At 39.5% G+C, this 27424-nt stretch overlaps 1 protein-coding gene across 1 annotated transcript in view; it reads right to left on the bottom strand.

Annotated features, from left to right (window-relative positions):
* Window positions 1-27205, bottom strand: part of CRISPLD1 (cysteine rich secretory protein LCCL domain containing 1) — a 48824-nt gene extending 21619 nt beyond the window's left edge. Inside the window, exon 1 of the mRNA XM_052651812.1 lies at window positions 26948-27205. Coding sequence (XP_052507772.1) covers window positions 26948-27205 — 258 coding nt within the window. The remainder of the gene's footprint in view (window positions 1-26947) is intronic.
* Between the last annotated feature and the right edge of the window lie 219 nt (window positions 27206-27424).

The following is a 27424-nucleotide window of genomic DNA, read 5'->3' as shown; positions in this document are numbered from 1 at the left end:
TAAGTAAAATGAACAAGGAAAAGTGGAGTCAAAAAGGCTAAGGGAAAACTGAAAGAGGATTAAATAATAAAAGGCACAGGACAAGAGATTCCAGGAGCAGAGAGTGGGCAATTAAGCTCAACTGTTACAGAGAAGTCGAAGAAGATGAGGTCAGCTCGGTACTAATTCATTATTAAGAGCAACTTAAGGGATTTCCCTGCTGGTTCAGTGTTTAAGAATTGTTGGAGGTTCATATAGGAACAAAGAATAAAAAATAATTTTGTTGGGAAATTGAAAAAAAAAAAAAAAAGAATCCACCTTGCAATGCAGAGGAGATGGGTCTGATCCTTGGCCAGAGAGCTGAGAATTCACATGAAAGTGTTAGTCACTCAGTCATGTCCCACTCTTTGCAACCCCATGAACTGTAGCCTGCCAGGCTCCTCTGTCCTTGGAATTCTCTTGGCAAGAATACTGGAGTAGTTTGCTATTCCCTTTTCCAGGCAATCTTCCCACCCAGTGATTGAACCTGGGTCTCCTGCATTGCAGGCAGATTCTTTACCATCTGAGCCACCAGGGAATTTCCTTTTAAAGGATGGAAGAAACCTAACCATGCTTATAGGTCAAAAGGACAAGATACTAGAAAACAAAACAAAAGGAAAAAAAAAGTATGTGTGAAGAAGGGAAGTTTCTTCATTCTATGTATAGTCTCCATATAATCTTGCAACAAACATTCTTGCTAATTCAACTGTGGATCTGAAATACATAAAATCATGCTTTCAAAGCCAGAAAAAGAAAAAGTATACAAAATTAGGAGAATACTGGAAGATTCCATGGACAGAGGAGCCAGGTGGGCTGCAGTCCATCGGGTCGCGAAGAATCGGACATAACTGGACGACTCCACTTTCACTTTTCACTTTTATGCACTGGAGAAGGAAATGGCAACCCACTCCAGTGTTCTTGCCTGGAGAATCCCAGGGATGGGGGAGCCTGGTGGGCTGCCGTCTATGGGGTCACACAGAGTCGGACACAACTGAAGTGACTTAGACTTAGACATCTTTATTATCTACCAAAAACACACACAAAAAAAGACTATTTACATGCCACTAAAAAAATTAACAGCATAAAAGTATCTGGATTTCATAAAAACTTGAATTTCACTTTGAATTAATATTTAATGTTCAAGACGACTGGTTTTGTGGCATAGACATCAGAAACGTATGCTATCAATAAGCATCGGGTAAACACTGCCAAATGTGAACATACTATTAATTAAATTCATTACTTAAATTAGACCTAATTTTATAATTACATATTATGTAAGATGCAAAGGCATAATTCAAATTACTGTCATTATTTACCCAAACAAATTAGGTAAGAAACAAAGAATTTGGCTGAAGTCCTAAAAAATGAGCAAGATGCTGATTTCCTTTTGTATCCAGGTGGTCAGAGAGACAGTCATCTCTCAAAAGCAAGCTTACTTCTTGCTGATTAGTAGGTTGTCCTTAAGAGACGAACAAATTTTTGCCTTCAATCTTGAAAATCAGGTTCTTGCATAATATCTTAGTCATACTCATGGCTCAGTGGTAAAGAATCCACCTGCCAATGCAGAGACTCGTTCAACCCCTGGGTCAGGAAGACCCCCTGGAGGAGGAAATGGCAACCCACTCAGGTATTCTTGCCTGGAAAATCCCTTGGACAGAGAAGCCTGGTGGGCTACAGTCCATGGGGTCGCAAAAGAATTGGACACGACTTAGCACCTAAACAATACCACCACAGTGAAAATATATTTATCCATAGGTTTCTAATCTAGCAACAAAGAAACCTCACAAAGAGCAGCCAGGTACCAGAAGAAAAACACAAACATTCCTAGATGGAGAAGGAAAAAAAAAAAAAAAAAGGCCTTGAAACCATTGGAATGGTTTTAAAACACTCTTCCCACGAAGGGTGGAGTTGAATTCCCTCCCCTTTCCTTCAAGTTGAGTTAGATAGTGGCTCCCTTCTAACAAACAGAATAGCATTGTGAGATTTCCCCAGCTAGGTTAGGAAATAAAGCCTCTATCTGATTCTTTCTCTTTTAAGACACACATCTTAAAAGACCTGAGTCAACAAATTAGGATTTCAGCTACCCAGAAGAGGTAGCTAAAAAAATAAGATGGAGAGACCACACAGAAACAGACAGAGAGATGCAAGAGGAGTCCCTACTGTTTGTGTTTTCCTAGCCCAGACATGGGACTTGTAAGTTTGCCTGTCCAGGTCACTATACAAGTAACAGCCCCAAAAGAAGAACCACCCAGCTAAGGGCGTTCTTAAGGCCCTTATTCAAAGTCAATTTACTCTTGTGTTACACACAATTCTACAACCTTAGATGTCAGTTTTTCCTACAAAATTGATGGATTCTTTCTAGAGAAGATACACAACTATTTCCAAGTTCACAAATATGTTGTATATCCAAAGTTTGTTTACATATCTGTTGTGTAGAAACTGGAATAATATCTACAACATATCATTCAAATGCTTCAGGCTATGTTTTCTTATTTGTAAAATACGTCAGTTGAGATAGAAGACAATTCAGGTTCCTTTAAGGACTAAAATTCAATTATTGACTATATATTATGGACAAGTTGTTTTTACAGCATGACTTCTCTTCTATTTAATCCCTAAAAATGGGGGTGGGGGACATCCCTGGTGGTCCAGTAGTAAGATACCACCATCCAATGCAGGGGGTGTGGGTTTGATCCCTGGTTAGGAAACTAAGACCCCACATGCTGCACGATGTGGCCAAAATTAAAAATAAATCACACTCACTAAAAATAATAAAATAGGGAGTGGAACATATCAAATTAACTATGATAATGCTAAAACAGGGACAAACATTATTTTAATGCAAGAACTGAGGCAAAGAGCATGCAGCTAAAATTTGCTATTAATATTTAATAAATATTAGTGACAATTTTGAAAGTAATCAGTTGAAGAATCTAATCAAGCCCTGCTATTTAGGATAAGTTCAATAATAGGAATCAAGAACATTCTTTAAAAAAAAAAAAATCACTGAAAATATAGCTGTCCTGGAAGAAATACTATCATATAATATGACAACAGCACAGAATATATATTTTTATGCTACAACATAATATTTCAGGTTTGAAGACAGGCAATAATTCATACCCATCCCATTTAAATGCAGGTTACTCTCTATATATTTCTATTTAAATTCAGGATTGTAAATTAAATCAAGATGGCCTAACCAGCTTCATTTTTTCTCTCTGAACTATTCACCCAGGACTAATTTAAAGCCAAGCCACACTTAAAATTACCATTTCTTTATAGAACGGGTACTTGAGGTGTGCAGAAATAAAAACCACTCTATTTTCCAGCTACATGAATAAACTGTTCCTTCTGAGAACATAGTAAAGTCTTCAATTTAAGTTTTATTACTAAAAGAAACATTTAGAATATTATTAACATACTTTGTCTCCGGGGTCATTTTTCAACCAGTTGAACATAATGGCTCTATCATTTCCTGTGTGTTATGTATATGAGAAACCTTAAACCTTGACAAAGGACTTTTAAAAGTAAACCTTGAAATTCATAGTAGTTTTAGCACTGAAAGGGCTTCCTTGGTGGCGCAGACAGTAAAGAATTTGCCTGCAATGTGGGAAACCTGAGTTCAATCCCTGGGTTGCAAAGATCCCCTGGAGAAGGAAATGACTACCCTCTCCATGATTCTTGCCTGGAGAATTCCATGGACAGAGGAGCCTGGCAGGGCAGAGTCCAGTCCATGGGGCTGCAAAGAGTCTGATACAACTGAGCGACTTTCACTTTACTTCACTTTAGCACTAAAACAATGTGTTGCAAAATCTGAAAATTATGTAGCTATCTAGACATATACAGAAAATTCCATTGACTGCTCTTCTTTGTGAAATGTGGTGAGCATACACAATTCATACTCCTACCAGAATACCTGTTATGCTATTATAATAACAGTCAATGATAGCTGCAAATCATTGAGGAGTGGAGTTTTTAATAGAGTTAATATTGCTGGCTTACCAGAGGTTACATCCCTATACATGAGGCAAAGACAATCATTAGTAACATAACTCTTTCTCTCTGATACTAAGAATAGCTCCTCTCTTAAAAAGGATTCAATTCAGTTGCTCAGCTGGGTTGGACTCTTTGCGACTCCATGGACTGCAGCACGCCAGGCTTCCCTGTCCATCGACAACTCCCAGAGCTTGCTCAAACTCATGTTCATCGAGTCAGTAATGCCATCCAACTATCTCATCCTCTGTCGTCCCCTTCTCCTCCAACCATCTCATCCTCTGTTGCCCCCTTCTCCTCCTGCCTTCAATCTTTCCCAGCATCAGGGTCTTTTCCAATGAGTCAATCTTTGCATCAAGTGGCCATAGTACTGAAGTTTCAGCTTCAGCATCAGTCCTTCCAATGGATACTCGGTCTGATTTCCTCTAGGATTGACTGGTTTGAGCTCCTTGCAGTCCAAGGGACTCTCAAGAGCCTTCTCCAACACTACAGTTCAAAAGCATCAAATCTGCATCACTCAGCTTTCTTTATATAGTCCAACTCTCACATCCATACATGACCACTGGAAAAACCACAGCATTGACTAGATGGACCTTTGTCAGCAAAGTAATGTCTCTGCTTTTTAATATGCTATTTAGGTTGGTCACAGTTTTTCTTCCAAAAGATTTTCAAATATATTTTCCTTACTATTGTACATTTATAGTCGCTAAGTTGTGTCCAACTTTTACAACCCCATGGGCTATAGACCACCAGGCTCGTCTGTCTATGTGATTCTCCAGACAAGAATACTGGAGTGAGTAGCCATTTTCTTTTTTAGCAGATCTTCCCAACCAAGGTATCAAACCAGCATCTCCATGATTGACATGCAGATTCTTTACCACTGAGCCACCTGGGAAGCCCATTTACGTAACCTTAAAATTCTTGTCCTGGAAATCACTGTCATTTTGCAGTGTCAAAATTATTGTTGCAGTACATTAAACCAGAGTTGAACGCAATGTTAATTAGTCACTAGGAATATGCCTGAAGAGCGTTTTCTTATAATTGAGGCTTCAAAATTGTTAGTACAAAAACTAAAGAGAATAGTAGACTATTTTTCAAATAAAAGTCAAACATTAATTTGAACTTTTAGTTAATTATTAGTACTAAAGATTGTATTAAAGTGCATGGAGTAAAGTTTTGTGATATTATCTGCTGATTTCTGTACTTAGACTCCTCACACATAAATCCTCAAAGATGAGTGGTAGGCCAAGGAAACCAGAATTGAAAGAGACACGTGTACCCCACTGTTCATTGCAGCACTGTTTATAATAGCTAGGACATGGAAGCAACCTAGATATCCATCAGGAGACGAATGGATAAGAAAGCTATGGTACACATACACAATGGAATATTACTCAGCTATTAAAAAGAACACATTTGAATCAGTTCTAATGAGGTGGATGAAACTAGAGCCTATTATACAGAGTGAAGTAAGTCAGAAAGAAAAACACCAATATAGGATATTAATGCATATATATGGAATTTAGAAAGATGGTAACGATGACCCTATATGCAAGATAGCAAAAGAGATACAGATATAAAGAACAGACTTTTGGACTTTGTTGGAGATGGTGAGGGTGGGATGATTTCAGAGAAGAGCATTGAAACATATATTACCATATGTGAAACAGATTACCAGTCCAAGTCTGATGCATGAAACAGGGCACTCACAGCAGGTATACCAGGATAACCATGAGGGATGGGGTGGGGAGGGAGGAGGGAAGGGGGTTCAGGATGGGAGACACATGAACACCTGTGGCTGATTCATGTCAATGTATGGCGAAAACTACCACAATACTGTAATTAGCCTCCAATTAAAATAAATAAATAAATTTTTTAAAAAAAAGGATGAGTGGTAGGGATGGAGATGACATATGTCTCTTTATCCACAAAGATACTGATGACACTGGTGAAGGTATCATGATAGTCTACCGAAGAAAATATTCTAAATGACACTGAAGATGTAACTATTTTATTTCATATACTGGGTTGGCCAAAAAGTTTGTTCCAGTTTTTTCATAAGATGCTACAGAAAAAAATCTGAACAAACTTTTTGGCCTACTCAATAGTTTAGAATCACCAATGAAAAAAATATTATGAGTAAGCAAATAAATTTTAATAGGAAATTGACCAGCATGATCTGACACCTTTAAATGCACACAGAAATAATCTACTGACTGGAAAGTCTCGCATAATTTAGTAACTGTTTAATGTCATTCTAAACAGGGAGAAATATGACTGCAAGATTTTCTACCATTCCAGAAAACCCCGTCTAAGTGGCTTAAGCTATGATAAGTCTTTTCGAAGATATGCTGAGACATGAAAAGACATAAGTCTTTTCGAAGACATTCTTGCCTGGAAAACCCATGGGTTTTCAAGATAAATGCAAAAAAAAAAAATTGGTCCTTGACTATCTTACTGGACTTTTAAAATATGCACTGCTGTCTGGCAAAGTAACAACATCAAAGCACAATAGTGTTTTGAAAATGCAGTTACACTGGACATCTAGACCTTGGCTGAAACCTCTGGTCTTATATTCCTACCGAAAACTATAAATTACAATGAAACTATAAAATTTGAAAATGAATTCCATGAACATCTGTCTTTTTTAGATGTATCTATCTGCATATCGATGGAGAAGGCAATGGCACCCCACTCTAGTACTCTTGCCTGGATCCCATGGACGGGGAAGCCTGGTAGGCTGCAGTCCATGGGGTCATGAAGAGTTGGACATGACTGAGCGACTTCATTTTCACTTTTCATGCATTGGGGAGGGAAATGGCAGCCCACTCCAGTGTTCTGATGACAATAGAGCTATTTCTTAACTAAGAAGCAAAAGTTGATTTGTGAATTTCAAGACTGCAAAGCCAAAGTGTTAGCTGCTCAGTCAGGTCTGACTCTTTGTGATCCCATAGAAGCTCACCAGGCTCCTCTCTCCCTGGGATTCTACAAGCAAGAATACTATAGTGGGTTTCCATGCCCTTCTCCAGGGGATCTGCCCAACCCAGGGATCAAACATGGGTCTCCTACATTGTAGGCAGATTCTCTACCATGTGAGCCTCCAGAGAAGCCTAATTATGATTCTAGAGAACTGTTTCTGAATCATCGCTATTGGATTAAGTTTTAATACTGTGCCAAACAGAGAAATAAAACTGAAAACCTTCAATAAAACTTCCCAGTAAAACTTCAGCGTATCTGAGTAAGACAAGAAGTTATTCTCAATCAACAGTTAACATCAGGTATCTCTTCAAGCTTAGTCCTGAAAACCCAATGATAAATCTTCGAAGTAAGGCACAGACTTTCACATGCGATATTTCTACACAGCTAAAAGGATGATCAGGATTTTCTACCCAGCTCGTGAATGTACAAGCAGTTGAAGAAAATCAAAAACATATAGAACTATCTCTTTCTGCTGCTGCTGCTGCCGCTAAGTCACTTCAGTTGTGTCCGACTCTTTGCGACCCCATAGATGGCAGCCCACTAGGCTCCTCTGTCCCTGGGATTCTCCAGGCAAGAATACTGGAGTGGGTTGCCATTTCCTTCTCCAATGCATGAAAGTGAAAAGTGAAAGTGAAGTTGTTCAGTCGTGCCCGACTCTTAGCGACCCCATGAACTGCAGCCTACCAGGCTCCTCCGTCCATGGAATTTTCCAGGCAAGAGTACTGGAGTGGGTTGCCATTGCCTTCTCCAATCTCTTTCTAAACACCACCTTTAAAAGATAATTCTTATCTTGCCAGCCCTTCTGGAAAAACAGATTTATAAATATCCATCATATGTCAAAACAGAAATCCCTCTCAAACCACTGTTGTGTTTTCTATTTACATCAGAAAGTGCAATCCCCAAATCTGATAGAATAAGCCGTCAAGGTGATCTGCTCAACAGCAATTAACTGGAGCTCTAGGAAAGAATTGTTTCTCAATGGAAGTAACATAGTTGACACAATGCTTCAGCTTCAAATTCCAAAAATAATGCCTCATTGTAAAATCTTAGCCACCTTCTTTTCACCCTGATGGTGGTATTATCAGAACTATAATGAAGAGCCAGACATCAAGGAGATCAATCAATCACTCAATCTATGCTGCTAAAAGAGCCTATGAGGTTTTTGTGACAAAGTCATCTGGTACAAAAAGCACTGGAAAATAGTACATTCCTTACAACTCGGAAATTATCTCAGGTGTTTTAACTCCTGTGCTTCACCTGCTCTGAAAAGACTTTGTAGTCACAGGGAAAATGCACGAGGCTCAGATTTCAAAGGGAACACCTGTGTTTCTGGACAGAGAGGCTTTGCCAGGTACTGAGAAAATAGCAGGATCACCCCAGGGCAAGGCACATATGAGGGTCTCCTGGAAATGACAGAGATGTGAGGCAGATGTGGCAGTGTTTTACCTAAAATCTACTTCAAAACAAAGCCTTGGAAGTCTTAGCAAAGGTGCAACTTAATGACTGAGGAAACCTCTTCAGTTTACTAAAATTAAAATAATTTTTGGAATGAAAATTTCATGTGTGGGTGAACTCACAAGATCATTTTAGTTACAACCACTGTTTTGACATTATACAGACAGACTGAACGCATGATGTAAGGCAAATTGTCCTTGTGACGCTGCAGAGCCGTGAAATCAACAAAATCCTTACTTTTCCCCAGAATGTCTGCTCATTCGCATTTCATCTCCTTGCCTGCTGCTACTGCTGCTACTGCTGCTAAGTCGCTTCAGTCGTGTCCGACTGTGCGACCCCATAGACGGCAGCCCATCAGACTCCCCCGTCCCTGGGATTCTCCAGGTTGCCTAGGCCCTCCCAAATCTGGCTATAACTTACTTACCTACCTCACTTACCATCCACCCCTCCTCAACCTGAGCTGACTCTACTGCTGACTCTACTGGAACATTAAGATGCCTGTACATCTTAAGGAGATCTTGTTAAAATTCAGATTCTGACTCAGTAGGTCAGGAGAGAAATCCAAGTTATGACATTTCTAACAGAAGCATACAGTGAATAACCATACTTCAAGAAGCAAGGTTCTAGTACCTGTCCATTCATATTTCTCGGCCACTGAAGCCATCAGAAATTTTCCCCTATGAGACTGTTCTTTCTTTCCTCCCCTCCTTGGTTACTTAAACTTTATCCTTTCTCCAAAGTCCTGTTAACAGTCTCTCTCCTCTCGGAAGTCATTTCAACCACAATACGTATTCTATTTATCCTCACCCTTCTCTGAACTGTCTCATTAAAGACAACAATCACTATGTGTTCTCTGACATCTGCTTCTACTTTGGATTTTAATTCTCAAAGCAGAATTTTAAATCAAAAACTGTCTCATACCTTTTCTGTGTTTTCCATGTCGCCTAATATAAAACGTGACATACAATATATTACCAATACGTACTCATTGATTTTCTCTAGCCTCAGCTGGCCTGGCCTGGGCAATAACTTGGATCACAAATACGGAACCTAATACCCTGCATCAAACATACTAGTGTGCTATAAAATCAGGTGAAAGGGTATTCATGATGCTGAGGTTGTTTATTAGCTAAGTCATGTCTTAGCTATTAGCTAAGTCTTTTTGCAATCCCCTGTACTATAGCCCTCTAGGCTCCTCTGTCATGGGATTTCCCAGGCAAGAATTGGAGTGGACTGCCATTTCTTTCTCCAGGGGATCTTCCCATCCAGTGAGCAAACTTGTCTCTTCTGCATTGGCAGGTGGATTCTTTATCACTGAGCCACCAGGGAAACCCAATTCCTGACATACCTAGGCTAGGCTAAAGATAAATTTTTGAATAGTTGAACATGGATTATTTTTGTAAAGGCCATATCTATTTACTGACTTTGTGATAAATTCAAGGCTATAATGCTTTCATTGTTTTTGTTGCCATTTAGGAAAGAAGTTGTTAATCTTTCAGTTCAGTTCAGTTCAGTTCAGTCGCTCAGTCATGTCCGACTCTTTGCGATCCCATGAATTGCAGCACACCAGGCCTCCCTGTCCATCACCAACTCCCGGAGTTCACTCAGATTCACGTCTATCGAGTCAGTGATGCCATCCAGCCATCTCATCCTCTGTTGTCCCCTTCTCCTCCTGCCCCCAATCCCTCCCAGCATCAAAGTCTTTTCCAATGAGTCAACTCTTCACATGAGGTGGCCAAAGTACTGGAGTTTCAGCTTGAGCATCATTCCCTCCAAAGAAATCCCAGGGCTGATCTCCTTCAGAATGGACAGGTTGGATTTCCTTGCTGTCCAAGGGACTCTCAAGAGTCTTCTCCAACACCACAGTTCAGAAGCATCAATTCTTCGGCGCTCAGCTTTCTTCACAGTCCAACTCTCACATCCATACATGACTACTGTAAAAACCATAGCCTTGACTAGATGGACCTTAGTCAGCAAAGTAATGTCTCTGCTTTTGAATACTCTCTAAGTTGGCCATGACTTTTCTTCCAAGGAGTAAGCATCTTTTAATTTCATGGCTGCAGTTACCATCTGCAGTGATTCTGGAGCCCCAAAAACTAAAGTCTGACACTCTTTCCACTGTTTCCCCATCTACTTCCCATGAAGTGACAGGACCAGATGCCATGATCTTCATTTTCTGAATGTTGAGCTTTAAGTCAACTTTTTCACTCTCCTCTTTCACTTAATCTTTAAGACTATATTTAAGAGACCTCAGTATTTAAGGAAATCCTTTAGTAATTGAGAAAGTACAATATCATCTATCAGTTTTCTAAGTCTTGATCTGTTAGTATTCCAAAATCACTGCAAATGATGACTGTAGCCATGAAATTAAGACTCTTGCTCCTTGGAAGAAAAGTTATGACCAACCTAGAAAGCATTTTAAAACTAACAGCATTTCCTTGTTGAAATAGAATTAATCAAATCCTTTTTCATTCCACCCATTTTAGAATCACTGCTGAAAATCTTGTCATCTTTTTACTTTTTTATTCATTCCATTTTTTCCCCTTCCAATTAACATAAATGGAGCTTAGAGTACGTGTCAGCCTCTCAGCTGAGGAAATGCAGAAACTACTAAAGCACAGTTCCTTCCCACAAAGGAAGGTAAGGCAAGAGAAAGAGAAGGATGTAAATAACAGAGGCAGGGACAGGTATGAAATGCTGTAAAAGCCAAGGAACTGGGGTTAGAGTGTACCTAACTTTGGACAGGTGGGTTTAGACAAAAAAAGCAGATTAGTCTTTAGGTGAGTCCTGAAGGAAGAGGAGAAATTCACTGGAGAAAAAACAAGATGCACATAAGTCATTCCAGCATCTGCAAAAGCAACGGCTTGGCAAGATGCCTACAGCCTAAAAAGCCCAAGGTATATGGAATAACGATGCAGATGATTTTATGAAAGAGCACTGCTTTTCATTTGTTTAGATGTATTCACTGCATTCACCGAACTCAAGTAACAAAACTCTTCTCTCAGCCTTTTCTTTCTAGACAGGAGTTTTGAGGTTCTTACTTCATCTTCATTCAAAAGCCTCCCCTCCCCCACCTCTTTCTTTTTCGGCTTTAGTTTCCTGTCTCTGGACAACACCTGATCTCACTATAGGTTTTTTTGAGCCCATCAGTCAATCATTCAATATTTCAGATTTGGATTTGCCACATTTTGAACGAACACAAGATACAGTTTCATATTTTATTCCTAGCACCTTTATTGGATTGTCTCCTGTTTAGATAAGGTTACCTGAACTGTTTGAGTTGCAACAGCAACACAAAGGGGAGAGTTATAAAAAGTAACTCCCATGCTCATTCTTGGGTCTTATCTAATAGCTCATTATCTGATCTAGCTGACCTTTTCTATACCCCCACCTCTACCCCTACCCCTCACCTCTGTTCTTGCTCACTTCTGAATTCTACTTCCTTCCTTCTCATTCATGCGGCTTTTTGAGTTTATCCTGTCATTGACTGCACCTCTGTTTTCACTATCCCACAGAACTGTGCCATTAACTAATTTTGAGATTCCATTTTCCACCACTCCTCCAAGTAGATAGATTTAAACAGTGGGTCTTGGGAAATCTTATTGTTTAAGCTTCTCTATCTTTTTGGTTTCTAAGCACTTCATGAAAGGGAGTGATTTCTAGCTTCCTGCACTAATAATTAAGAGTTGCTCCCTTAGAAAAAAGAGAAAGTGAATGTGAGAGTTGAGGTGAAAAAGGATCTGGATCCTAGCGTCAATTTTTAATGTCTTTTTTTAGACTTCACTTCCTCTGGACAGCCTCAAGCTTTCTACTCAAGTGCCTGTGGGACCGCCACAGTGGCAGCCACATCACCTGGGAGCTTGGCAGGAATGCAGAATATTGGGGGCCACCCAGACCTCCTGAGTCATAATCTGCATGTTAACAAGATTCCCAGGGAATTCATATGCACAGTAAAGCTTGAGTGACCCTGGACTAAAGCACCTGATTTCTATTCCCCAAACCATACCTAGCTGCTTTTTCATGAAAAACATTTTTGCTACCCTTAATTTTCTGGTGATTGAAAATTTTCTTTGATTAAACACTTAAAACATAAAACCTGTCTAGCCTATTAGATAATATCCATGTTCATATTTTGCCTTTGTGGTTGATGAGCTTCTAATAAAGAAAATCTGCTGCCTTTTTCGTAATAAGCTATCAAGAAAAAGTTGACTTAGTTAACTTAATTGTATTTTATTGATTCTGTTCATCAATTAAAAGAAAAAGAGAAAAGAAAAAGTAAGATTCATTGGCTTCTAGTTCTAGGTTCTTATATTAAACTCATCAGTTTAATAACCCACTAATCCAAGTCACATATCTGGGTCATTCCCATAATTTATTTTTTGGAGCTCCCATACAATTAGTTGTATTTAACCTCCAGTCTGCAATTTGAACCTCAAACACATTATGTGGTCTGTATCTGTACTTGATTGTATTACAGAATATCTGAACAGTTTTAAAATCAGCCCTCTTCTCCCACCCTGGCTAACATGACTTTAATCTCATTCAGATCTCTAGGAGCTGCCTAGTCAAATGCCCTCAGAGGTCCAGCAGGTGACACCACGTGCAACAGCTGTAAAGAGTGGTGTGACCGATGGCAAACCAGAGAAATTATTACTTTAAATCTTCCTGCTTTTTGGAAATTCTTGACTACTACTACTACATATGACAGGGGAGAAGGCAATGGCACCCCACTCCACATATGATAGGAATACATACTGTAGTAAACTTCCCTATCAGATCTTGTAACTTAAAGCATAGTGAAATAAATGAATACAAAGTACCTCAAAACATCTCGTGCATTTGACTCCACAGAGATCTTTATGTAATAACCCCAAAAATAACTTTTCATAATATCCCATCCTCACACCACACTCCATTCCTGCGCTCTCAATCTCAGCTGACAATCTTGTTCCATACTTCACTGGGAAAAACAGAATTATTCATACGAAAATTCTCTTTTTCCACTAAATACACCAAATGTACCTACAGCCTCAGCCCAAGGAAAAAACTGACTCTGCGTTTATATTTTCTCCCTCTCATGTCAAGCGCTTTTACAATTTGTGTATTTCCATCAACTTCCAAGCACACTCTTTAAAAAACAAAACCAAAAACATTGCCATATACCCATACAGTGCTAGCTAATTCCATTCCTCAAATCGTTCTTAGCTTTCTTTGCTTATTTCTCCTTTCTGCTCAACCTCTACATATTGCTGGGCCATGGCTCAATTTAAAGCATTCAACCTTCATCCATAAAAATCTTCTTGGATGGTTTTATCCAGTCAGTTAAGATGGTTCTTAACAGCATCCACACATCATTTCCACACTTTTATCTCAAGTCCCACTTCTCCACTGACCATTAAACTCAGCTGAGGATAACAAGACAATGCAAAATAAGCTTTGCCTAAAGGAAACCCCTGATTTCATCCTTACCTTCTCTTGTTTCTCTTCCTGTCTCAGTAAATGCTTGTTATCCATCAATATGCTTAAGTAAGCATACTGGGCTTCCCTGATAGCTCAGTTGGTAAAGAATCCGCCTGCAATGCAGGAGACCCCGGTTCAATTTCGGGTTGAGAAGATCCGTGGAGAAGGGATAGGCTGCCCACTCCAGCATTCTTGGGCTTCCCTTGTGGCTCAGCTGGTAAAGAATCTGCCTGCAATTCAGGAGACCTGGATTCCATCCCTGGGTTGGCAAGATCCCCGGGAGAAGGGAAAGGGTACCCACTCCAGAATTTTGGCCTAGAGAATTCCATGGACTAATGTAGTCCAGGGGGTCACAAAGAGTGGGACACGACTGAGCAACTTTCACTTTCACTTTTATGCTTAAGTAAAAATCTTTAAAAAGCCCTCCTTATCTTTCACCCTTCATATTAAATTTATCAAAAACCCATCAGCAATGCTATTTAAACAGACTTGAAACCACCCACCTCTCTCCATGTTTACCACCCTGGCCCCAGCCATCATCATCTCTCATTAGAATATACCAATGGCTTCCTACCTATCTCTTTGTGCTTTCACTATGAATCCTCCTGCAACCCATTCCCCAAGGCACAGAGTAATTATATAAAACTGGAAATAAGACCAAAGGTCAGTCCTAGCCTTCTTTGTGGTCCCTGAAGACTCCCACCTCATTTCTGACTTAAAGACCTTTTACCTGATATTCCTGTTGCCTAGATCTCTATAGCTTTGTTTAGTTGACTCATTATTCTAATTTAGCTCTCAGCTCAAAAGTCATTAATTTAGAGAGGTCTTCCCCAACTACTCAGTATGTTAGCTCCCCCTCTATCATGCATGCATGCTAAGTCACTTCAGTCGTGTCCAATTCTGTGCGACCCTACGGACTGTAGCCTGCCAGACTCCTCTATCCATGTGATTCTCCAGGCAAGAATACTAGAGTGTGTTGCCATATCTTCCTCCAGGGGAGCTTCCTGACCCAGGGATCAAACCTATGTCTTCTATGTCTCCTGCATTGGCAGGTGGGTTCTTTACCACTAGCGCCACCTCAGAAGCCCCCCACATCTGCCATGCTCCATCATCTCACTTTGCTTATTTTCATTAACTTGTTGAACTTTTTCAAAAACAGTGCCTGGTACAAAAATGCTCAATCAGTATTTGTTGAATTAAATTCTTTGTAAATCACAAATTTATCAATTAGAATAAAAAATTGTTTTACTTGATTACAAATGCCTTTCTGTACCTTCTTGAAATTATGACAGCAACAGATACTTAGGAAAATAAAGAAAGGGTTACTTAAACATACTTACTGTTACACCTTCACCAGACAATTCATTACCACTTGAATTTTCACATTTTCTTCCAATGAACTATATACTCTATGTAACATATGCATATATTCTGTTCATGGGGTTCTCAAAAAGAGTCAGACACAACTTAAAGTGACTTAACAACAATTTATATATTATACACAACAACACAGAAAACCATAAAATGCTAGTTTTATAAACTTAAATTCAATTAGTAAAAATCATTAAAAAGATGAGAATTTAAGTTTTAAATCCTGTATAATTACTTGGTTGCATAAATTCCCAAGATAAGTATGTGAGAGAACACAGGTGAACAATAGCAAAGAATATTCTTGAACTGTCATTCTCAATTGTTATATAAATGATTATAAATGACCATGTTGCTTTTAATGGAGGCACCCGGTAAAGGTAACTAAGAAACAATTAAGCAAAGAAACTGCATTTCCCTACCAACTATAATTATAAATTTGGGATATGTTCCCAAACTGACTTACATCTTCTAAAACCAAGCTGAAAACTTTGGATTAAAAAAGAGTTAAGGCTGCAGATATCACCTGGCCCAGAGGAGATAGTTCATGTTTGATGAATGAGTGGGTGAACAAGCTTGATCGTGTCTCCCATCCATTCTTCCCTGAACCATCCTTGGACTACTATGATGATACACAAACTGTTTTATGAGACCTCCGGTATAGCCTTCATATCTCAGAATTCAAGGATCCTCATCTTACTTGATCTTTATAAGCAACATTTAACAGAGGTGATCATCCTTTCTGCCTTTCTTCATTTGATTTCAGGACCTCTTACTTCACTGTTTTTTCCCTAATTCTCAACTCCATTTGATGTTCCTCCTCTCCTTCCCTAACTCTACACTGTTAAGTATGTCATGGGATCACTTTGTGACTATCTCTTCCTTCTACGGTGGCTCAGACGGTAAAGAATCCGCCTGCAGGGTGGGAGACCTGGGTTTGATCCCTGGGTTGGGAAGATGCCCTGGAGGAGGGCATGGCAACACACTCCAGTATTCTTGCCTAGAGAATCCCCATGCACAGAGGTACCTGGCAAGTTGCAATTCATGGGGTTGCAAAGAGTCACACAACTGAGCAACCAAGCACAGCTTCCTTCTATACTCGTTCCCCTGATGACTTCTCTCCTGTGGCTTTATCATCATCTAAATTCTGATGAATCCTAACTTTATGGTCCAGATTAGACCACATACATCGAGTTGCACACATGAAAAGTTCACGTGGATATTTAAGGGAAATCTCAAGTTTAATTTATCCAAAATTGAGCTCTAGCTTTCTCTACCAAAAGCTGCTCAAGCCACATTCTTCCATATCTTAAAAAATGGTAACTCCAATACTTTCCAGTTTCTCAGGCAAAATCTTTACAGCTGTACTGGGCATCCAAAATATGTCTATATTACCTCCAAGATGGAATCAAATCCCAGTGAGATACTGCACGATGGTGCAATGGGTGTTTAATGAACAGCAGGAACTAGGTCACTGTCTCTTTCTGCTAAGGTTCTCACTTCCTCTTGCTTTTAGAGGGAATGGGAGAGTAGAGTGGAAGTGAGGGCAGACCACGTGGGGAAACAGCAAGCATTGGTACCCTGGGAAGTGAGGAGACAAAGTTTGTCTCCATCTCTTCTCCGTTCTTGGAATTGGGTGGGTAAAATGGAAATGGGTAACCTGCGGATTTCCAGAATCTCTGTAACCATTCCAGAAGTCAGGACAAGTTGAAATTTCCCCATTGATTTTCTTTTTCTTTCCTTTTTTTTCCCCCAATGATATTCAAACCAGGATGGAAAGTACCACCAGTGTTCAAAAACTGCAGTCCAGGCTCGGGTGGATTTAGACATTGCACTAGATGAAGGAACTTGGCTGCCTGGCTGGCCAAGCCAATTGCACAAGTCTTGCAGCAAGGTTTCCTTGAATTTATCAAAGTTGATGTCATGACTACAAATGAGATTTAGTGTGGATTCACACTATACCACTTCTCATCACTTTCAAGGCTACCATCCCACTCCTAGCCACAATCAACTACTGGACTGGTTACTGCAATAGCCTTGAATCCCTGCCCATACTATGGCCCCACCTCCTACCACGTAAAGTCTATTCTCAACAAACTCAAGTTGATTCTGAGTAGTGTAAGTATTAATAAGATCATGATATTCCTCTGTTCAAATGACTTCTTGTCACTTGGACTCAGAGGGAGTCTTTACAATGACTAGTGATGTGTATCTGTTCTCCTCAGTGAAAGCTGGGACCTCTTTTTCCTACATGACTTTCACACTCTTGTTAGCCACACAGGCCACTTGCTGAGTTGGGAGAGTTAGGGTTTTTACACCTATTCTAGGCAAGTTAGAATGTTTGTTGTATTTACAGCTGGGCCCTCAACGGTGCCCAGTATTTGGTAAACTAATACTTGTCAAATGAAGGAATAAACAACAATAACAATTTAAAAATTTTGTGACACTTTTCTGACTCTGGGTATTGCACACTCCTGATGAAACTGTTTCTCATGTCTTGCCTTTCTAAGATCCTAGATCTGCTGCTTTCATTTAATGAGGAATCTTTAATCTCCCAGAATTATAGGGTAGCTAACAAATTCAACAGAACCGAGCTGTAATGTCACTCTCTTCCTACAGGTATTGCCATTTACAAGTGCAACTTTCAAAAAGAAAATTACATTAATTTGAAATGGCAATGCTAAAAATAAAAAAAAAAAAAGCTATGTATCCAAATTAAGGTTTTAAAAACTTTTCCATTCTGTAGACAAATTAACCAAAACAAACAAAAAAAAAGCTTTATTATATCTAAATGATATTAGTGAAGTAAAATAAAAACTGTTTAACAAAATTAAATGTTATTGTAAATCAAGAAGAAAGAAACTTTAAAAACTTTAAATAAGACTAACATTGAGTCAGATATTTCATGAACCTTTAAGTGCACATAGATTACACTGCATACCCTTAAAAGATGTAAATATTTAACTTTGAAAACTACCAGGCAAGTGCCAGTACATAGAAAAATAATCATTTTAGGAATCAACACTTGAAATAAAACCTCACTTGCAGTGAATTCCTGCCACTTTTAGCAAGGTAAGAAATTCGTCAACATTAAGCTCTAGGTAAATGAGTTATGAGGCCATCAATTTATTAATTGCATTTATTCTGGATATTGTATCAGTGTATTTCAGTCGCTCAGTTGTGTCTGACTCTGCGACCCCCATGGACTGCAGCTTGCCAGGCCTCCCTGTCCATCACTAACTCCCGGAGCTTGCTCAAACTCATGTCCATTGAGTCAGTGATGCCATCCAACCATCTTATCCTCTGTTCTCCCCTTCTCCTCCTGCCTTCAATCTTTCCCATCATCAGGGTATTACATGGATAATACAATATCCATATATTATTTTATTCAGTGACAATGATATACGTCATTGGTGGCAGATAATGTCAGAAAATGTACATTTGTAAGAGTTGCTTTGTGAGAGCAACTCACAAGCTAAAATTAACTTTTTTTAGGCTTGGACTCAGGGCTACAGCTAGTAGCGCTGACTAACATCACCCTGGGATAGGGGCTACATTGTCCCTTGACCAGTTTCTGCAGTTATCTGCTGTACAGAAGAAAAATCTGCACAGAAGAAAAATCACTTCATTTCCAGTGTTAAGCATGGCCATATAAAGAATTTAAGTGTCAAACTGGTACTAAGCCATTGTTTGTATCAAAACATGTACCATGGACTGCAAGTATGACTGGATGTTGGCTTGGAGCCTCTGGTTGCCCAATGGAAGGACAGGTAGCTAGATGTATTTTGTTCTACATTCGGAAAAATGCTGTGCAAAACTTCTGTCCCTAGCCTCATCATATGTGAAGTAACAGCAAGCAGGTACAGCCATCAACCTTTCCAGCAGAGTGTCTGTCAACTGTTCTGTGACTGACATGGAAATAGTTATAATACTGGGAAATAGCTTGTATAACTGTTATTGTGAGACATGATCTTTGGGTCAGGAAGATGCCCTGGAGAAGGAAACAGCAACCCAGTCCAGTATTCTTGCCTGGAGAATCCTCATGGACAGAGGAGCTCGGCAGGCTACAGTCCACAGGGTCGCAGAGTCGGACACAACTGAGCATTTACAAAGGCAAAGGACACATATAAAATTTTTAGGGAATATGGCCTAATGTTGCTAAAGGACATTCTAGACTTAGATACACTTTCTATCACAGTGAGCTGTTTTGGATTTTAGCCAATCTATAATTTAAGAGACTTCTTAAAGAGTTGTTACAAAAGATAAATATGCATTAATTTATTATTTAAATTCCAGAGCATCTGAACATCTTTACCACTGTTCAGCAGCTCTATATTATAGGACAATTTTTAGTACACCATGAATATTTTTTAAAACAGAAAAAATAATTCTGAATTACTTCATTTATTCTTCATCTCTGATATTTTCATCTATCTCTGGTGTTGATGACATCCTACTTATAGAATTTTTCTTATTTTAATTCCTCTTTCTTGTCCTTTATATTTATCTCATATAATTTTATCTATTTTCCATCCATGCCTTTATTCAACACATATTTACTGAACATCCAACAGTATTCAATCAACAAATATTAATATTTACTGAGTACATCTGTGCATCAGACATACGGTTATAAAGGTAAGAAAATCCTATCCTTCCAGGAAATTCAGTCTTGAAAGGAAAATGGACATGTGTATATTTAATTGTAACAAAACTTCAATACTATAAACAGGCTTAAATAAATTACTTTGGCTTCACAGGTGGTGCTAGTGGTAAAGAACCCACCTGCTGATGCAGGAGACTTAAGAGATGCGGCTTCGATCCCTTGGGTCGGGAAGATCCCCTGGAGGAGGGCGTGGCAACGCACTCCAGTTTTCTTGCCTGGAGAATCCCAAGGACAGAGGAGCCTGGTGGGCTACAGTCCATGGGGTCACAGTCAGAAACAACGGAGTAATTAAGCACAGCACACGCACAGCAAGGAAGACCCAGCACAGCCAAGTGCATTTTAAATAAATAAAAAAGAAAGAACAGTAGCTTAATGTGAACACAGATTCAATTACATGCAAGGGAGTTGAGCTTTCAAACTGTGGTGCTGGAGAAGACTCTTGAGGGTCCCTTGGACAGCAAGGAGATTAAACTAGTCAATCCTAAAGGAAATCAACCCTGAATGTTCATTGGAAGGACTGATGCTGAGGCTGAAGCTCCAATACTCTGGCCACCTGAGGCAAAGAGCCAAATCACTGGAAAAGACCCTGATGCCGGCAAAGATTGCGGGGAAGAGGAGAAGCGGACGCCAGAGGATGCAATGGTTGGATGGCATCACCGACTCAATGGACATGAATCTGAACAACAGCAGCAAAGGCAGTCGAGGGCTATGGGGCTTATTGGACTAGACCTGCCTCCTTCTGTAAGTTCTTCAAGATGGGCTTTCACTTGTGAGCAGCCAGAAGTTAACAGAAGCTTTGGACAGCTAAGTAAGCACCAGAGATTTGTTTGAGGGAAAAGACAGATTGTGTTGCAGTGAGAAAGGTAGATTAAAGTAGAAATAACCTAAGACTAGATGGTATAATCTTCTGCTGGGGAAGCTGTGATGCCCATCTCAGGGAGACAAAGAACACAGGTTTTGATGAAATAGAAGAGATGGATTCAAACATTTCTAAGACAGAATCTAAGACTGGCGAGTAACTGTGTATTTGTATTTGTGTGTACATATTACATGGAAGTGGACAGAGGGAATGAAAGCAAGGCAAGAGTTGAAGATGTCCCTGACGATCTGTTTTTGTTTGGACAGGACGTAGCAGATGTCTATGACATTCACTGAGAAAGAATGCAGGGAGGCAAGGAGGACCATGGGCAAGAGCGGAACAAAAGCAGCTCGTTTTCTTTTTAGACATCTTAAACTTGAAGCAATATTACAATATTACTTTAAGATTCAAGAGATGACCCAGTGGGCAGTAGGACACATGAAAACAATGCTCAAAGACTGTCAGATGGAGTGCCACCACGGAGCCATCAACAGACAGAAGGCATTTCAAGTCAAAGGAGTAGATAAAATTCCCCAGGAAGGGAGAAAACCAAAAGTAAAACATGGGGGCCAAAAGTAAAGTTTGAAGAGATGAGCAAGACCCTTGGAAAAGACCCTGATGCTGGAAAAAACTGAAAGCAAAAGGAGAGGAGGGTGGCAGAGGATGAGATGCTTAGGCAGCATCACCGACTTAATGGACATGAACTTCAGCAAACTCCAGGAAATAGAGGAGGATAGGGAAGCCTCTCGTGCTGCAGTCCATAGGGTCACAAAAAGTCAGACACGACTTAGTGGCTGAACAACAACAACAACATGATGAAGAAATAACCAAAAAAATATAAATAAATAAAAGAACCAAGTGATGGGGCTAATACCCACAAAAAAGAAAGGCTTGAACAAAAATAAAAGTATACTCAACAGGATCAAATCTCTTATCTCACTGCAGCCTGTAGGCTATATATTCCTAAATCTATATACATCGGAATATATAGCCCATGGGCTAGTATAGAATTGGTATCCCTATACCAAGTCTACCAATGACAAAAACAATGCCCCAAATCGTTGCTGTCAGACTTCACATGCCAGTAAGCAGCAGAGACAACACAGGTCTAAAGGCAATGTGTCCTCCACAAATATCCACTGCCTCTTCAGTAACAGCTTTATTTGATGACCTAAAAGCTTCAGTTTTTCAATGTACCCTGAATTAAACACTGGCAATCCCTCTGCTTAGGTTACTGGTTTCTATAATTAATAATGCATTTCTCCTTTCCCTGATTCTACCACAGGGCTTTGCTTTCATCAACCTACTCTGCTTCTGGTTTCCTACAAAAGCAGTCAGCCACTCCACTTTGTCGATTCCTCTCTTTTTTTTTTTAACTTCATTAGAATACAGCCAATTAACAATTTTGTTATAGTTTCAGTGGACCCCATAGGGACTCAGCCAGACATATATATGTATCCATTCTCCCCCCAAATTCCCCTTCCATCCAGGCTGCCACATAACACTGAGCAGAGTTCCTTGTGCTATACAGTAGGTCCTTGTGTGTTATCCATTTTAAATATAGCAGGGTGTACATGTGATCCCAAACTCCCTAGGTATCCCTCCCCACCAGCCGTCCCCACTGGCAACCAGTAAGTTCATTCTCTAGGTCTCTGAGTGTGTTTCTGTTTTGTAAATAAGCTACTCTGTATCTTTGCTTTTTAGATTCCACATGTTGGTTCCTCTTCCAGCTGAGACATGCCCTTCACTCTTGGCTACAGCTCGTGGTCCTGACCATCTGCCAGAAGCAACATACACGTCATCTTCCCCATTGATTAACTCTCCTGTAGGAATATTCCAATATTCTGTAATCCCCTGGCATCAATCACACATGTGAACGAAGAATTTCGTGTCCCTGCCTACTTGAAAATGTTCAAATGTGTCTATTCTTTCTTCTCAACCAGCCTATAAGCTCTTCCGGCGAAGACGTGACCTTCTGGAGGTCATTTTTAACCCTATTAATGAATGAGCCTTAGAGTGGGGGCAGGGTTATGATGTTAATAAACATGGATATGGCTTGGCTGCGGTATTCAAACACAAAAAACAGACTAAAATAAGCACCAAATGTACATAAGGTAACTGGCTATTCGAACTTTCAATGCAGTATAACAGGGTATAGGATTTCTGTGTTAGCTCAGATGGTAAAGCATCTGACTGCCACACAGGAGACCCAGGCTGCATTCTTGCATCAGGAAGATCTCCTGGAGAAGGGGAGTGTAAGTGGCCAAAAGCGGCGGCACTTACCACATGGCACTGCAGATTCTATAGGAAGTGGCTCTTTAGCTTTCCATTTCATCAAAACACACTTTTTAAAAAATATTTATTTGGTTGCAGCATGTAGAATCTTTAATTGAGGCATGTGGGATCTAGTTCCTTGACCAGAGATTGAACCCAGGCCCCCTGCATTGGTAGCATGAAGTCCTAGCCACTGGTCCATCAGGGAAGTCCCCTGAAAGAATTTTTTTTAATCTTTTTATTTTGTATTGGGATATCCCCGATAGCTCAGTTGGTAAAGAATCCACCAGCAATGTGGGAGACCCGGGTTCCATTCCTGGGTTGGGAAGATTCCCTGGAGAAGGGAAAGGCTACCCACTCCAGTATTCTGGCCTGGAGAATTTGATGGACTGCACAGTCCATGGGGTTGCAAAGAGCCAGACACGACTGAGCGACTTTCACTTCACTTCATAGCCAATTAACAATGCTGTGATAGCTCAGGTGAACAGTGAAGGGACTCAGTCATATAATGTACATGTATCCATTCTCCCTCAAAAATACACTTCAGTCAACTATTTGAACCAATTTTCTTTCCATGGGTCGAGCAACATCTGTATTTACATTATTACTATATAAAATATAAATCAACAGTGTTTCAAATAAAGCAGTATCGTTCTTTTAGACTTCCCCTTCTTTGTGTATTCTAGAAAATGTGTTCCTGTGTTACCATCGGGAAACAAACTCCTCTGCAGCCAAGTTATTAGCCAAGACATAGTTCTTGTGTTCATAGTATCTAAGGGCAACACAACATAAACCTTGGCTGGTTTCTGAATCTACATTTCAAGGATAGAATGAAAGCAATGAAATTGAAAAGAAATGCATATAAACATTCTAGACCAGACATCATACAATAGGCACTTATTTTCTTTGGAAGTCAGACATAGAAAACGAATCACAGAACTGTTCTTTCATTACTTGCATATTACTTAAAACACACACAAATATTCTCAGATTTCTTTTTGCGGGTTTGAACTCCCAAGTTCTTCCTTATTTTGAATAAAATGCAACTGAGTACCTATCAACATGGAATAAGCATAGGGTGGGCTACTTGGGAAAACTCCATAATTAACTGGCTCTTTCTGTTTGAAAGCTCACAGATGAAGAAGTCAGAGAATCCTGTACTTTGAACAAACGTTTTAAAATAGTCAGAAAATGGAGACATTACTGATGTCATATCATGCATGGCACAGAATTTTGAAAAGAGCAAACAAATTTCAGATGGGCTATTTAAATGGTATTAAGGAAATATAATATTGGTTTTATGTCTTAGTGATACTTACAGGGACCTTGTAATTGCAACATGGTTGATAATAAGCTAAACTTTACACAGGTCATCTCATTTCTTACATAATCCTCACAACACCCCTCTGAGGTAAGAGCACGTGTTAGACACGAGGAAACTGAAGTAGAGGGCAATTTAGGATTTGCCCAAAGTCACACAGCTAGTGGGTGCGTGCGTGCATGCTCAGTTGCTTCAGTTGTGTCTGACTCTGTGTAACCCTATGGACCATAGCCCGCCAGGCTCCTCTGTCCACGGGATTCTCCAGGCAAGATTACTGGAGTGGGTTGCCATGTCCTTCTCCAGGGGATCTTCCCAACCCAGGGATCAAACCCATATCTCTTATATCTTCTACATTTGGGGGAGCGTCCTTTTCTCCTAGAGCCACTTGAGAAGCCAGAAGTGGGTATCAGTGCCAGAATTTAAACCCCTACAGCCTGATGATTGGGACTGATTCCTTATCTCTGATGACTTCTCTTGCGTACTACCTACATTCTTTAGGGTAAAATATTTTTCTAGTAAAAGTTAAAATAATATAAGGAAATATTTTGTAATATATAATGTGAACTTAGAATTTCCAGGTTTCATCAAAGTTACTTAAATAGAGAATATCTATCCAAACTAATGTAAGTGGGAAAAAAAAGGAAAAACTAGAATATATTAAAATTGACGGGACCCTGCAATGTGTCCAAAGGAGAAATGTTAGCATGAATGTTCATTAAGTTTGCTGTCATCAATGAAGATTATTGGTCTTTGCTAGTCCATTCCTAATAAGTAGTAAGATTTTTGAAAATTTTTCTATGTATTTAGGGTATGAAGTATCCTAATATTAATGAGTTACAGTCTTGAAAAAGTAATATTTAACAGTCTTTAAAAAGTAATTTTGTTTCTCAAACTTACTGATTTACTCTCAGAATTCATATAAGGTTATTAAGTATATTATGTATTTTTATTGAATCCTTTACCGAAACATATTTTCACACTTTGAAGTTCACAAATAAATTCAGAGGGTAAAAAGTTATTGCCAAAGTATTCCTTAACATAAAGCAACCACAGAAATGTATACTTTACAACATGTCATTTGCATACTTCTAAGAAACAATGGCCCATTAGAAACTACATATATATATAAGTACATATATATATATACTTTATGAACATGAGTGCATGCCAGTCACATCTGACTCTTTGTGACCCCATGGGCTGTAGCTCCACCAGGCTCCTCTGTCCATGGGATTTTACAGGCAAGAATAATGGGGTGGGTTACCATTTCCTCAGCCAGGGGATCTTCCCGACCCAGGGATCAAACTTGTGACTCTGTGTTTCCTACATTAGCAGGTGGGTTCTTTATCACTGCACCACCTGGGAGACCCTATACCTATCTATCTATTATCTGTCTACATACACATATGTGTGTGTGTGTATATATACACACACATCAGTCATCTGGAAAGTGTCTTCAAATTATTCATCCTTGGTTTTTTTCAGGTCCACCATTCATAAGAAGATTCCATCAATTAGGAATTAGGAAACAATTTTTCTACTAAGTCAGTTAAAAGCAAATAAATCAACTGTTCAGCATTTTTGGGACAGGAATCTTTTTCCTAAGAGCAGAATTTAAAGCACTTAGTTAGAACATTATATCTGAAGGTATTTATTTTACTCTGAAATTTAAAGAGCTCTTAAAATGAAAGGAACACTGATAGAATATGTAGAAGAATACATGCTGCTGCTGCTGCTAAGTCATTTCAGTCGTGTCCGACTCTGTGCAACCCCATAGATGGCAGCCCACCAGGCTCCCTTGTCCCTGGGATTCTCCAGGCAAGAACACTGGAGTGGGTTGCCATTTCCTTCTCCAGTGCATGAAAGTGAAAAGTGAAAGGGAAGTCGCTCAGTCGTGTCCAACTCTTAGCGACCCCACGGACAAGAGCTTACCAGGCTCCTCCGCCCAGGGGATTTTCCAGGCAAGAGTACTGGAGTCGGTTGCCATTGCCTTCTCCGAGAAGAATATATAGGACCTGGGAATTCCCTGGTGGTCCAGTGGTTAGAACTCCATGCTTTTCCTGTCCAGGGCCTAGGTTTAATCCCTGGTCAGGGAGCCAAGATCCCATAAGCCTTGTGGCATAGCCAAAAAAACAAATATACAGGACTAGACCACTGCTTGTGTGCAGTAACAAGATTGGAAAATTGCAAAGATGGATTTTAATCAAAGATGGATAAAAAAACGGTGGTACCAGAGAACTTGACTCAGTACTCTGTAATGACCTATATGAGAAAAGAATCTAAAAAAGAACAGCTACATATATAAGTGATTCACTTTGCTATACAGCAGAAACTAACAACATTGTAAAACAACTATAGTCCAATAAAACTTTAAAAAATGAAAAAAAAGGAATATGCAGAAGAAAATACTCTTGAAGAAAATCTTTTTAAAAGTTTTATACAGGACAAATGTTAAAATATTAAATACCAGCAGGATGGATTTTAACCCCAGAAGCTAAAAGCATCATTAAACATTTCTATGTACATACCATTTGAAAAATGTTCTTACCATATACTCCATATTAGAAGCTGTAGGATATACCTGACTTCGCAACTTATTATGAAGATCCAAGATACTCTGCATGTCATTGTCTGTGATGGCCCTTTTCCCTCTTTGCTTGGCTATCCACCACACACCATCCTCATCCATGTACTTTTCCAAAAGTTTTTCCAATAAAGTGGCATTAGGAACCACCATGGCTGGAATCGCTCGGGCCATGAGGAGCACTGTGGTTACTCTGAACCACTCCCGCACGGTACACTTCATAATGAATGCTCTCAGGATTTCCCCGGGAAAATCTCCAACACCGGCTCTTCCACTCCTTTTGGCTATAAGGACATGTAGTGCAATTAGGGTGAAAATCCTGGCACACATTAATTTTCTAACAATAAAAATAATACAACAGTCACAAAGGGATGGAGCCAGTTTGATTTGTTTACATAATTCCAGGAAATGGAATAAATTTTGAAATGAATTTTCTCCAAT

Source organism: Budorcas taxicolor, chromosome 14 (genome assembly GCF_023091745.1).
Source record: "Budorcas taxicolor isolate Tak-1 chromosome 14, Takin1.1, whole genome shotgun sequence".
NCBI lineage: Eukaryota > Metazoa > Chordata > Mammalia > Artiodactyla > Bovidae > Budorcas > Budorcas taxicolor.
Note: the sequence above shows the minus strand (reverse complement) of the source record. Positions and strands in the feature narration are given on the sequence as shown.